The sequence below is a fragment of the Rhinoderma darwinii genome, chromosome 3 (genome assembly GCF_050947455.1).
Source record: "Rhinoderma darwinii isolate aRhiDar2 chromosome 3, aRhiDar2.hap1, whole genome shotgun sequence".
NCBI classification, from domain to species: Eukaryota; Metazoa; Chordata; class Amphibia; order Anura; family Rhinodermatidae; genus Rhinoderma; species Rhinoderma darwinii.
The window spans coordinates 37,779,553-37,794,401 of record NC_134689.1 but is presented as its reverse complement, the minus strand read 5'-3'; the positions used below and the strand labels follow the sequence as shown (position 1 = coordinate 37,794,401).

Genomic DNA, 14,849 nt, shown 5'->3' with positions numbered 1-14,849 from the left:
ACATAAAGAAAAGTAAGGTTGGACATGGCTGAAGATTTTGCCATCGTGAAATCTAACCTTCTAGGTACAACAATTACACTTTATGTGCTACCCTAGACTTATTGAATGCAAAATATTAAAAATTTTGGGGTAATCGCTGCAAATGAGATAAGCAAGCAAAAAAAATCAGTACTTACCTATCCTTTTCACTGCGATCCAGCGCTGACGCTCCGGCGAGACACCTGGTGATTGTTTCCATGCAGGTAGCATGTCTGGCATTATGCCATAAATACGATTTGTCACAGCTGAGCTGATCTCTAGCAAGCAGGATAGCATGCCAGTTAAAGACACCCCACAGCACTGCCAACTTAAAGTAGATGTGAGTTCTGTGCAATCGTGGATTAAAGTAGCAAATAAGAGATTTGTCATTTCCAGGGAATCGGCAGTGGGGGGGAATAGCGTGAAGTATGAACATGTGCTATGCTATATTATCTTCAGAACGCATAAAGAATTGGGAAAATAGATATACGGAATAGCTGTTTGCACCAGTTGAGGAGGAGGAAAGTGTGTTATATGTAGGATAGGCAGATTATAGTGATACAAGACAACTGACATGGATTGAGAAGACCTGAATTATGGAAAAGGATGATACTTGGTTGGGGGCCCCTGAGGGGAAACAACAACAAAACATACATATCCTGAGAGCAACATTTCTTTACTAGACTTGCTACCCACACTATAACCAAACTACTATTTTTAGCAGTGCAAAATATTATACAGTATATGTCATTGTTTTTTTTTCAGCTGTGTGACATTATTGTTTGGCCACAAATGTTCTATTTCCAGCCCTTCTTGGTAATAATGTGTATTCATCTGCTTTTCTCCAGGGCAGAGGGCAGCATGCGGGTTTTGATTGGGTTATTTACTTGCCAATTTGCCAATCTTCAGATGGAAGCAGTAAGGTGCCTGCATGAACTCTCTAACTCAGATGATCAAGTTGTCTGTAAAGCATGCCTACCAGCTACATCGTACCTTCTGACATATTTATCAGGGAGCAGCCCGGAGTTCATGGTAAGAGACTTTTTTTTTTTTTTTTCAATGATACCCATAGTCCAATCTATATATGAGTAAACTTCATGCTTTAGTGGTTAACAATTTTCCATTTATTGTAATTGTATTATTATATAGCATTATGTTTAAGATGGGGTTAGGGTTAGTCTCGGTCATTAGAGTGTACAACTAATTGAATTTAAAAAAATAGGTCCAGAATTCTTAGAGGTTTTTTTTTGTTTTTTTTTTCATAAAGAGCTCTAAATCCCTGGTTCCCTTCACACATCCATCATATAACATGATAAAATTCTGCTACTAGGGTTAGTTCACGGCATAAGGATTTTTTACAGTTTTAGTTGAACTCCATAGTATATTCTTATGCAGTGAGCTCCCTGTAGTGGTAGCAAAAACAATTACAGGATTTAACTGGATTTTAATTTTCTGATCTGCTTAGATGGGGAGGGGGCATACTTGCCAACTGTCCCAAATTTGCTGGGACTGTCATGAATTTACATAGACGGTCCCGGCAAATTACTGTCTCGGGACTTGTCCCGGCAACTGCTACATTCAACTCAGATACAATTGAATACTATGGCAGAGCAGGAAACTATCCACTTCCTGCTCTGCGATTCACTCCTCCTGGAGCGAAATCCCCTGCCAAAGCATTGCCGACGCCCTGGCTGGGGATTCCGCTTCAGGAGGTGCCCCAGACGTCACTGTCCTTATATGGACAGTGAGGTCAGGGCTCCCTCTATGAGCGTAATTCCTGGCCAGGCGTCCGCAACGCTTTGGCCGGGGATTTCGGCGCTCCAGGAGTAGCCCATGACTTCACTGTCCATATAAGGGCAGTGACGTCCGGGGCATCTCCTGCAGCGGAATCACCAGCACAGCCCCATCTAGAAGCTCCAGTGACATAACTGTACATATATGGACAGTTATGTTACTGAAGCTTCCTGCACAGGGCCGCATTTTGTCCTCAGGAAGCGCTCTGCCCTGAGACTCCGGCCCTGGGGAAGCTGCTGATGTCTTTGTCCTTATGGGACCCTGGGCCGAGGGAAAGCTCCTCATGTCTCTGTTCATATATGGATTGTGACCTCAGGAACTTCCTCCGGGTCGTAGTCCACGGGCTGAGCATCAGGTAGCACTCTGTTAAGGGACTCCAGTCCTGTAGAATCTCCTGACTTCACTGTCCATATATGGACAGTGACGTTAGGAGTTTTCCCAGGGCTGGGTCGGGCCTGTTCGGACAATGTATCCCACTGTATGCTATACAGTGGGATATGTTGCATCCTTCCATCGGAGGTATATTTCGGGAGACCTCCCGACGTATACCTCTGACGGATAGCAATAAACGCGATGAGAAGAGGGCCTTACTGTGTTGCAGAACCACACCCAATACCAAGTACAGGAAGTTCTGTACATTGAGATAATGCTAATTACTCATTACATGTAACCCCAATAGTAGCATGGTTGATAAACAACACTTCTTTGACCACCTGTATATCTCATGGCTTTGTTTACAGAATTAGAAATGTTTGTAAAGAAAGCAGCAAGCGTTTTTAGGTCAAGATTGTAGTAGCTACAATGATTATAAATACCTATAGCTGTATGTGAAGACAAATCAAATCTCCCAAAAGGGAAAAATAATGACAAAGTACAGTAAGTAACTGGCAAAAAATATAAATTCTTTATTACAATATACATAAGAACATGTTGGCCATCAGGACCTAAAAACCACAGACAATTAAAATATACAATGTGGAGAACATGAGGCTACTCAGAATGGCCTATATTCAACATTCAATAATACCGGACAGGGTCACTATGACAGTCATGCTATAAATGTACAGTACAAGGATAACCGACACCACAAAATGTGTCTCCAAAAAGCATGCTGAAACAGAACAATGTAATACAGACCCTGTAAAAAATAGTATACACGAGAGACTTGTAGCTAACACTGAAATCTCAGTGTAAATAAAGTGGTATAGAGACCAGGGTATCACCAAAAATCAGAGTAGGTCCCAGAAGCCATACCAACCCGTGTATTGCATATCAAGCCAAAAATGAGCTCCACAGCAAGAGCCCCGACGCACGTTTCGCGGTAGCTTTTTTTTTTTGTGGTGTCGGTTATCCTTGTACTGTACATTTATAGCATGACTGTCATAGTGACCCTGTCCGGTATTATTGAATGTTGAATATAGGCCATTCTGAGTAGCCTCATGTTCTCCACATTGTATATTTTAATTGTCTGTGGTTTTTAGGTCCTGATGGCCAACATGTTCTTATGTATATTGTAATAAAGAATTTATATTTTTTGCAAGTTACTTACTGTACTTGGTGTCATTATTTTTCCCTTTTGGGAGATTTGATTTGTCTTCACATACAGCTATAGGTATTTATTGTCTGTTTTTCCTTGATATGTGTGGACGTTTACTATAACGTTTATCGTTCGGTCTGGTTCTATATAGGTATTCATCGTAGCTACAATGATTGTTGCTGAAACTCAGTAGTTGGTAGCAGAAGGTACAGCCATGTGAGGGAGCAGTACGTTGTCATTACATATGGTCACTTTTTATGGCCCTTTAAGGGTAGCCATACACATTAGATGAAAGTCGATTTTGATCATAACGAACGATCTTCGGTTAGAAAATTAAGCAAATAATTATTACAATTGCTTGTTGACTGACAGTCATTTTCTCAAAAAAAAACTGGTCAGTCAGTTGGAAATTTTCTAGTATCGAAACTAATTGAATATGTATGGGTCACTCGTGCACCATCATTCTGCAAATGACCACCCACATAGAAGGAGAGTAGGAGGATTTGTCTAGGGCACGTCACTGCCGGCCATACATTAGCCGGTAATTTTCTTGTTCCATTGGATATCTGTGGGCACATTGCTTGACTGTAATGACCATCATCATCTGAAATGTGCACAGGCACGTCGGCTTAGTGGATATTTGTTGGTTGAACGATTGTTTGAACATCTTCCTGCCACATTCTAATTGGTATGTCACTTTATTGAGTTTAATGTGTGCATAAATAAAGCCAGGGGCTCAAACTTTGTCACCTTAAAAAAATCTATATTCGTTTTTTCCTGCTAATGAACTACCTGAAAGACCAAAGCTCTCCTGCCTTGCAGACCTCTCATATAATAGGTGAATATTGTCAGCCTACGTATAATGTTGTGACTGGATTCCTAATGTACAAAGTTTTCTATGTCTTTGTAGGAACTATGCCTGTATACACTGGGCAACCTGATAGTGGAAAGTGAGGACGCAAGAAACCAGTTACTTCTGCAGGGGATTATTCCTGCCTTTGCATTGTGTACACAGGTAAACCGTATACGACAATAGATTTAACTGTCCAGCCATGCTGTATAATATGTTTCCACGATAATATAATGTATAATATACATTCCCATAATAATGTAATTGAAGCCTAACAAAATTCTCTCATACCTCACAGTCCCCTCACGTGACTGTATTAGAAGGCATCGGCTATGCACTTTCTCAGCTACTGCAGGCAAAAGAAGCCTCAGAAAAAATTGTTCCGTAAGTAAAAATGCGGTTTTATAATTTACAAGTTTGTTTTATATATAATATTTGTCACTATTCCAATAAAGAGCACAAATTAATTATTCATAAATGCAGTAAAAAGGGGGTGGCCCGGATTGGAAAAAAGCAGACCCTTTTTTTCTAAAGGATGGGGCTGTGACTGGAATTGCAGCATTCAAGTATATTGGGTCTAAGCTGCAAAACCAGACACCGCCTATGGACAAGAGTGGCACGGTTACTGAAAAAACTATCCTGGACGGCTCATTTAACATGATTCAATGTCCATATGTGTTGAGAAAAGTGGTTCGGGCTTCAGAGGGGTCCATGACCTTCTTTTTTATCTACCGGTTGTGTGCACGGTTGATGAATATAGTACATGCTGCACGAGGAGAGAGATTGGCGCACCACACGAGTGGTTAATAAATCTCTCCCATTGCCTTTTAAATGCTATTTTCATTGTCTTGGCATGGGTCTAAAGCATCATTCTGACACATATTGATTCAGATAAAGGGAACTTTCACAAAAGAATAGATTTTTAACTCTATAGGAAGGTAATGGTGTAGCAGAAAGATGCACCATTACCGCATCACAAAAAATATACATAAATACGTGTTATTTGGGCAAGATTGTGATTCTAGAAAATAAATTGTCCTGGTAAAATGTTCCTAGACTGCTTCTATTAAAAGTCACAATTGTGTCATTCTCTTTCTTTCTACAGGATTGTCCTACAGTCTGGACTAATACAGGATATTCTAAGGCTGTTACTTTGTCGTTCGGAAGATGGCTTTGGAATGATGATTGAATTTTCTTGGTGTCTTCATTACATTGTGAGCAGGTACATGCAATTCAAAAGCTTTCTAGCTAGAAAAATGACTAAAAACAACACCAGGACTGACTTGCTTTCTTGGGGAAGAGATTTGGCACAACATACGTACAATGCGCAAGTCAAAAATAAATATCCCCAAATATTCTTTTGCATGCTATTCCCTGAGCTGACGAGAAATACCTGACTACTGCTGTATCTTCCCAGGTTAATGTACCCATCATAGATCATATTAAAAGCTTACACCACTTAATGCTGCATAGTATAAACACAAACTAAGTTGATCAGATATAAAACAATACCACCGAACAAGATATGAGCTGATAACTTCTGACCATGCATTCCAGAAGAAGTTTGTAATTGCGAAAAAAGCATTGGGTGGTTTCTTTAAGATGCTTCCTTCCCAGTGGAGTACACAGAATAGAGGAGCTTCATAGCAAAGATCATAACAGGTGTCGGGTTTTTGCCAACCAGGACAGAAGGGTCTGGTGCTTGTTCCCCTCCACTGTTTCTATGACCCTTAGGCCAATTCCCCACTACCTAAATTGCTAACAATGTAGTTTCTCTAGAGAAGAGCGTCCGGCATAGGTTCTCGCAACCTAATAGCAAACAAGATGGGACCAAGCAAGACTGTGCCCGATAACAGCCATGTAAGGGAATGGCACTCTTCATTTAACTCCGTATTATACCCGGTCTGTTTTCTTCCTCTCTTTCTCTGTGATGCTCTCATTCGTGGCTGCTGTTGCTTAGCGCCGCAGTTAGCTAGGAGCGGAGAGAGAGAGCTTCCTTCTCTGCTGCCAACAGCAGCGTCCCTGTTGTTTGGCAAACGGCTCACGCTGAACCGCTAACTAAGCAAATGGGATGCTGTCTGTACGCTGCGGACGGGCCTCAAGGCAGTCAGCGTAAGGAGGATGGGGGAGTATGGTACAACTGTATGTAAGCTTGGTGGGTCGACGCATCAATGGCGAGGGCAAAAGGAAGAGTCTGATGGAGGTCCCGTTGCCCTTGTATCTTTAATTTAAATTTGATAATTGTTCTGCATTCCCAGCTCAAAAGCTACTAGATGAGTATTTATATTATTGGACTTTTTTTTTATTACACTATTGTATTTTTGTCTTGAACTCCTGGTTTACATTTATCAGTTGTGTCCAATTTCATCTTTAAAAGGATCACGCATGAGACTCAGTGCCTTAAGAGCCGCATAGTATGGGGACAGGCCTGCTCTCCTGCTAGCCAAACGGCACAATATCTTTTTGTTTTGTTTTGTTTGGGCTGATAGGAGCTACCAAAGAATACAGTGAATTTATTAGTTTTGAGTCTACTGTTTTTATGAGGGGAGCGCCCCCCCGCCTCTACATGCATATGTTAGCTGTGACTGACAGGATGCTGTGATTCTGCATGTATACACACAGCCCGTCTAACACTGTTGACAGGGACTGAGTTTATTATTCTCTTTCAGGAATCCTATTAGCCAAACAGCACAAAAAAAAAATATTGTGCTGTTTCTTGTAATAGAAGAACAGACCTGTTTTGTTTCAATCCAAAATGTTGCAAAATCCACTAATTAAATAGTATAAATAATGAACTAATTCCTTTGCATAGCTAATGCTCAGTGCTGTTGGTTATAGATTTACTTACAACAATATACACTCCTCAACATAAAAATTTCAACACCAAGAAGGGCAGGCCGTAAGGTTATAAAAATCGAGGAAGCAGCAGGTGCCGTTAAGATCTACAAATGTTCAAATTTTCAAGCACCTACTCCAGTCTGTGGCACGTGGAAAGGACATAAAAGCCAGATTGAAATCAAAGTTTTTTAGCTACATGAAACCTCAAAAATTGGATTAAGTGTTGTGGGATGATTGTGCGATGCCTCCTGTTCGTTGACATGCCATTTATCACCACTTGTCGCAAACTGAGAGGGACAGAATCCTTGAACTGAGAGACCTTGGTTTATCACTCTGGCAAATCGCTACACGCCTAGGACGAGACGTCCGCACTGTTCAACTTTGTGTGTCCTGGAGGTCGGGAGAACAACAATGAACGGGAATGACAGTAAGAGGTGCGCGTAGGCGAACCTCTGCATGGACGGATTATCTGATTGGAAGGATGGTGTATAGTGATCCATTCTGTATTACAAGTCAATGATGTCCGATCCCAAGCCTAGGCAACAAGCCAGACATCCAGCTACAGGTGTTCCATTGACCACACGCCACCGCTCTCAAAGGCTATCATAGTGCACAGCAAGATGGCAATGGACGCTGGAATGGAGGTCTATCCTCTTCAGCGATTAGTCATGATTGGTCTGGAGACCACGTGGGGAACGTCACACCGGTTCTACTCCCGGGATTATGGTGTGGGGTGGCATAATGTACGGTAGCCGCACCCCTCTAGTCCTCATTTCAGGTACACTAACAGCTCGGCGTTACATTGATTTGGTCGTGGAACCAGTGGTACGGCCATTTCTCCAAAGTGTCCCAGAAGCCGTTTTTCAACCGGTCAACGCCAGGCCATTCGTGCTAGTCTGAGCAGTCTGCATGGCCTAAATGTGCTACCATGGCCTGCAGCGGCTCCAGACTTGTTTCCTATCGAGCACATCTGGGGAGTCATTGGTCGGCAATTGCAAAGGGAGCTGCCAGCAGCCAATCTTGATAATTTGCGTGCCCAAGTGCATTTAGCTTGGCACAACATTCCTCAGACGTCCATTAATAACCTCACTGATAGCATGCCACGGCGTGTAAGTGCGTGTATTTCTGCTCGCCACGGGCTCATACTCGATACTGAATAAATCAAGATGTTTGAAATATTTTGTTTCCATTTTTTTATCATTTGCATATCATTAACATGTATTTTGATCCTGTGATTTTCACAATTCCAAAACTTTTCCTTCTTGCTGTTGCAATTTCAATGTTTAGGAGTGTAGGTGTTGTGACTAAATGCTGCAGATTTGGCCATGGGTTTCATCCTTTGCAATACCAAGTTAGAAATATGCAGCAAAAGTCAGAACAAATCCACTGCAGAATAGAGCATGCCCTTAAATCCGCATACATTTTTTCTGCATTATGTGAATGCTCGCATTGTACTATACTTTGATGCCGAGTCGAACATTTTTGTTAGGTGTAATCGGGTTTGCAAAACTAATATTTCCTCACAGCCAAGTATAACCTCACTCTCTCTTTCAGACTTGAAAAGGCAAGGTTACATTCACACGATAGTAAAAAAAAATGGCCATTACAAACTGATCAACTGTCAGTTTTTCTTTGGCCATTTTGCATCAGTGTGTCTCCAAATTTTCATCCAATTCCAGTCCGTCTGTCCGTTTTTAATGGCTGTTTGCCATCCGTTTTTCATGGCCGTTAAAAAAACTGATGGATTTAATTTGTTGGTTTTATTGTCCAAACCCCCTGAAAACACCACAGTTCCCATATAGATAGTTCTGCAATGACCCTGTAGATAGTGCCACAGTGCCCACATATAAAGTGATAGTGCCACAGTGCCCATGTAGATAGCACAACAGTGTCCCCTGTAGATGATGTCAAACCCCTATATAGTGCCACCGTGCCCATGTAGATAGCACAACAGTGTCCCCTGTAGATAGTCACACCCCCATATAGTGCCACAGTGCTCACGTGGATAGCGCCAAACCCCTGTAGATAGCACCCCCACATGTAGATAGCACCCCCTGTAGATAGCGGCGCCCTCGTAGATAGAACCCTCCCCCCCCGTAAATGGCAACACCCCCCCCCCCCTGTAGATAGCGCCACTGCAGCTAGAGGGAGCCCCTGATGTCTCCGGTCATATATGGACAGTGACGCCAGGGGCTTCTCTAGTAGCGGAATCCCCTGGCCAGAGCGTCGTCAAGGGATTACGCTCTGCCAGGGGATTCCAGAGGTAGCCACTGATGTCACTATCCATATATGGACAGTAACACCAGGGGCTTCTGCAGTAGCTGGGCAAGAGCGTCGGCCGGGGATTCAGCTCCTACAAGGTGCTACTGCGGCGCTATTGGGGGGTGGGTGCCGCCATCTACAGGTGGGTGCTATCTACAGTGGGGCCAGAGGGAGACTGGAGACCCCGGCCAGAGATCTTGCGATGCTCTTCCGGAGACTTCACAGTTGAAAGCCCGACATCACTGTCCATATAAGGACAGTAATGTCAAGGGCTTCCCGGGCTCCGCGCTCAAAGTAGCGCTGAGTGCTGTGAATCCTCGGCCAGGATCAGTTTTTTTTCCTGGCTGTTACACTGATTGATTCCTAAATAACGGCCGGTAAAAACTGATTCATTGACTTCTATGGGAGCCGTGGGGTCGTCAAAACGGACAAAAATAGGACATGTCCTATTTTTAGATGGCCAGTTTTCACGGGTCGTTAAAAAAAAAAAAGTGTGAATGTAGGCTATTTTCAGCTGTTTTTCGAGCCGTAAACGCCCTGAAAAAACGACTAAAAATGCGGGGGCTGAACGCCTCCAAACATCTGCCCATTGATTTCAATGGGAAAAACGGCGTTCTGTTCCCATAGGGCGTTTTTCTTTTGTAAAAAAACGCCTCTTAAAAAGAAGTGCATGCCACTTATTGAGCAGTTTTTGGAGCCATTTTTCATTGACTCAATAGAAAAAACGCACCAAAAACAGCCGTAAAAACGCTAGTTGCTTAAAAAAAACCTCTGAAAATCAGGAGCTGTTTTTCGCTTAAAAACAGCTCCGTATTTTATGGCCGTTTTTGGTTTGCCAGGTAAACATACCCTTACTCTCTCCTCTTCATACAACGAATAATTGCATCCCGATTGCTTCTTCCAGTGTTGGCTTTCAGAAGAATTACCCTCAATAGATCAGTGGCTAGGTAGAATGGATCAGATCTTTAGGTTTGAGAAAATATCCCATTGGGAATCTCGCACAAGGAATACACTTCTATAGATTTTGAGGACCATGGAAGACATAGGATTTTTCAGTTAAACAACACTTGGGCTATATGCTACTACTAGGAAAAATTGCTGAACCTCTCAGGATTACATTGTCTCACGATTCATTTCGGCTGGTTATTTTGCCGGACCATTGAAAACCTTTTAAGTGGAATTCACGGTTCATTGAATGAGCTGTGACTGTGCTATGTCTCACGTTTTTTTTTTTTCTTGTTATTTTTTTTAATTTTATATTTATGTTTATTTTGCCCTGCTGTATCTTTTTATTGTATGGTTTATGTGAAAAAAAAATAATTCTCATTTCTTGTTTTTCAGCCAGGTAAATAACATCCTGCTGATCTCTCAAGGTGTTTTATCCAGTCTAATGAATTTGCTTATTAAACTAGCGGGCCTTGTTACCAAAACATCAATTCCAGGCATTGAACTGGTGAGTGTATAAAGAAAGTTTTATATTATGGCCTAAATATTAGCGAGGTTCTAATTCATGAGAAAGAGATGGGGGTATAAAAAGAAACGCTGTGCTAGTTTTCCCCCGTATTATTTTCAAACCGGCACGATAAAAATATATATTATAATTCAACCCTCTAGCAATAAAGAGCTGTGACCATTATCCTTCTATGTATCTGGAAGTGCTGCTTGGCCTGTTTGGGCAACAAATTATGACTAGCAATAATTTCATGGTTTTATGTATTTGCAATAGGCAATGATCTTTACGATTGTACATAAATGAAGAAATGTTATGTGTCATAAAGAAAACCTATTTTCAGATAAAAGGCTCTACAACTATTATCTGACTGATACTTTTGGCTGTACATTTCCCCTTCAGTGGCATGCAGTATTACATGCGGCCATTCAATTGAGTGGCTGACCATGTAATACATGCTTTTCTGCTCTAGGTTATAGAGGAGGTCCAGAGCCCTATTAGCCCTATTTGTGAGACAACCGCTTTTAACAACTGCTTTGGGAATATAGGGGCAGAGTGCTCACCTACATGTTTCGCTTGTAGTCCTAATCAGGCATGAAACAGGGAAAAGATGTTAATTACACATGCTGGTAATTTGATTTTCCATTAACCTCTACAACGGCACTGACAGGAGGGTTCCCCCAGCCTCCCTAGGGACCGGAAACAACATGGAAGCTCAAAATAAAAGACCCCTCCTCTTTCCCTGCTCCAGTTAGTAACATAGAACATAAAAAGATGCGTATTACTTTAAATTATAACAATCCGGTAAATGGGGAAAAAGCTCTGTGACGTTGTGGAGGTTAACGAAAAATCAAATTACCGGAAGGTGTAATTATCATATTTTCCTAACACCTCCACAATGGCACTGACAGGAGGATTAACGGAGAAGAACTACCACAGGCCAAAGTAAAAGTCTCGGTTAGAGACCATATCTAATTTAGAGTGTTTGTAAAAAGTAAATGAATTTGCCTACGGAGCGGCATGACTAGCTGCTCAATAGAATCAGAAGTATGCTCAGCCCAGGAGGCAGCAACAGCCTTGGTGGTGTGGGCCCTTAGGCCCATAGATGGAGATACGATGGTGAGCTTAGTCCATAGCCCAATGGTAGATTTACTTGCCCCACAACCTTTTTATTTTTGCTTGGGCTGCCTATCCTGTTGAGAGATGTGCACTTTAAAAGTTGTTTGGCACCTAGGCAGTGATAGTCCTGAGCGCCGTTTTGCGGGAGGTACCTATTCTCCTAGTGCCTGAGGCCCAGAGACTCGCAGGCGCGACAACCTGGTCATTCTTCTTGAGTAAGGGAGGTGGAGTCTTATCAGCCATTATATAAGGGGCTGGGAATTGGCGACAAGTGGTTGGGCATACATACCGGTGAGCAGGGTAGACTAACCGAAACACAGACAAAGGTGTGTGAGCAGTGCCAAGACTTAATGCCAGGCAGGGCAGGAGCTGCCGTGAACAGGCCTAACAATCTTAACAGAGTTGGACAGGGGGAGATAAAGTCATCATCACTACAAGCCACTGTACAGAGTTGTGTTTGTAGAGACTGTTACCGTATTTGTAACGTTCAAGAACATGGCCTCTCCAGGAAAAAAGAGTGGCTGTAATTAAATATGGCATAGCTTTTTGCGGAACGGTATAGCAATTCACGAGCATCTTTGGAAGTCGTCACGGATTGGGACATGAGTAGGCCTCCCGAAGGTCTACTGTCACCATGAAGCAGTCCTGAGTGTTACTGTAGAATTGATGGTTGATATACTGGTTTAGATCTTTTACATTTATTATGAGTTGGACGATCCGTTCACTTTTTAATTACTAAGAAGATCAGAAAATAGAAACCTAGCCCTGCTGCGAATTAGGAACTGAAATCAACACTTGTTTTTGAAGAAGAAGCAAGATTTCTGACTCCAATGTCTCTACTCTGCTTTGTGTGGATAGAGGTCTGTGGACAAAAAATCTGCTGGGAGGAAGAGACTGGAATTCCAGCCTGGATAGAGATTAAATAGCATTTAGGATCCAGGTAGTAATAGTAATTTCTGTTCTGGCTAGAAAGGAAAATCTTAGTCTGGCTCCCACTGGAAAGTTTGGCATCATTGATTTGACAGACAGTTGGAATTGTCATGAGTGAAGAGGAATCCTCTTCCCTTCCCTATAGAAGACTGGACATTCTTTCTTTTTGTATTCTGGACAACCCCTTTGGTTTTCGAAAAGAATGTCTTTGTTGGAAAAAAGCCTTATTTTCTTGTCTGAAGCTTATCAAGCATGTGATCTAGGCCAGACCTGAATAATCAATCTCCTTCACAAGGAACAGAGCACAGGCGATTTTCAGATCCTGCATCCCCAGATCGGGAACTCTAGATAGATCGTCTGACTGCATTAGAAAGAGTTGCTGATCTGGCTGAGAGTTTTACTGTGTTCTACCGAAGCATTTGCCAGGAAAATTGTTGCCTTCTTGAGAACCAGGAGAGATGTTTCTTCCCTTGAAGTCCTGGCTGATAAGTGATTCTCCAGCTGGTCCAACCATATAGAAAGAGATCTAGCAGTACATGTAGAGGCTATGCTAGCTCTGTGCATGGTGGCAGATGTTTCCCAGGACCGATTTCAGTAGGGCTTCTGGCTTTTTGTCCATGGGGCCACGAAGCAATCCCATATCTTCGAAAAGGGAGGGTGTTTTCACCATCGTCCGGTTCACTTCTTGAGTTAGAAATATCCAACTCTGGGCGTCTAGAAAAGGATGTAGAGGGAATTGGTTACATAAGAGGCAAGCGCTGGTCAATCGCAGAGTTGAATTCTTCTTCTTTTTTTTCTCATGCTGTCCAGCAGAGAGGGGGACTCGTCATTGACTACTATTTCCATACTACTATTGACACAAGGGTTTTTTTGTAGGAAGAATCTAAGATCTTTTTGCAGATAACACATTTTTGCAGGAGGATTTGCCCACTGGGGTCTTAGAAAAGGGCTAATTTCTACCCTAGAAGATATAAACCGTCAATTAATATCCCCAAGAAGCACTGAAAAAAGCCCCCCCTCACCAGCATAGAGAAGTGACAAACTGGGCTGAGGACTGTACAAGGATCCACAGACTTAGGAAGATTGCGGTCTCCAATCCAGAGTCCTCGCTCTCTGCCAAGTCCTCCCGCTCCAGTTAAACAGATTCCACTGGGTACGGAGGGAGGACAGACTGGGCGAGGAGAAGTCCTGTAGCCAATGAACAGCCGGCAGTAACAGCTGCCATGCGTCCCAGAGGGACCGAATACAGCTGGAGCAGGTAAAGAGTGGTCTTTTATTTTCAGCTTCCATGTTTCTAGGGAGGCGGGGTAGCCCTCCTGTCAGTGCCGTCGTGGAGGTTTTAGGAAAAATACAGTCACTTTTTTTTTCCTATGTGCCCTCAGTTCGGTATATACTTTACTCTGACAGCGCTGAAGTCCCCAGGCCTGGTTAAAGACTATGAATTTTTGCACTTGTGTTGTGTTTAATACATAACCGACAAAGGTTAGCATTTTGACTGTTTTTATCCTACAGTATATGATTACCTGAAAATACTCCACTACCAGGCAACAGGCTACTCCCTCCACTAACAGGCTGGTTTTTTTTTTCGCTTTCCCTGTTTCACTCGTGGCATTGCTTTTTATGTAAGTAGCGGTGTCCTTTACTGCTGCAAGGACAATTTTGCAGCAAAATTTTTACTGTGTATATTGGGAAAGTTTGAGTACTATAGATGGTCACAGTTATTATAGCAGTTTAGTATTTGGTCCTCTCTAAAGGTTTCTGAACTATGAACTCTCCTGACATGTCTATGTCAGTATGTACTTTTATTCCCCATAAATATATAGGAGCACCTTATTTTTAGAACTCTTTGGTTGCTGTTCCACTGTTACTCCTGAAAATGTATGAATAAATTAAACTGTGCATTACCATTTACTACCATTTCTATTCAAAGAAAGTGCTGTCCATGTCCGATAGGAGTTGAGTGAGAAGAACCAATAAGTAAGGCCCCATGCTCACGACCGTGCCCGTAATCGCAGCCCACGATTGCAAACATGGACGTCTGCTTGCGGCCT

The 14,849-nt window shown here is 42.4% G+C and overlaps 1 protein-coding gene across 3 annotated transcripts in view; it reads left to right on the top strand.

Annotated features, from left to right (window-relative positions):
• Window positions 1-14,849, top strand: part of TMCO6 (transmembrane and coiled-coil domains 6) — a 60,497-nt gene that overhangs the window by 24,806 nt on the left and 20,842 nt on the right. For all 3 annotated transcript variants that reach the window (XM_075856279.1, XM_075856280.1, XM_075856278.1), the window contains exons 5-9: window positions 867-1,050; window positions 4,260-4,364; window positions 4,498-4,583; window positions 5,305-5,421; window positions 10,641-10,752. In XM_075856279.1, coding sequence (XP_075712394.1) covers window positions 867-1,050; window positions 4,260-4,364; window positions 4,498-4,583; window positions 5,305-5,421; window positions 10,641-10,752 — 604 coding nt within the window. The remainder of the gene's footprint in view (window positions 1-866; window positions 1,051-4,259; window positions 4,365-4,497; window positions 4,584-5,304; window positions 5,422-10,640; window positions 10,753-14,849) is intronic.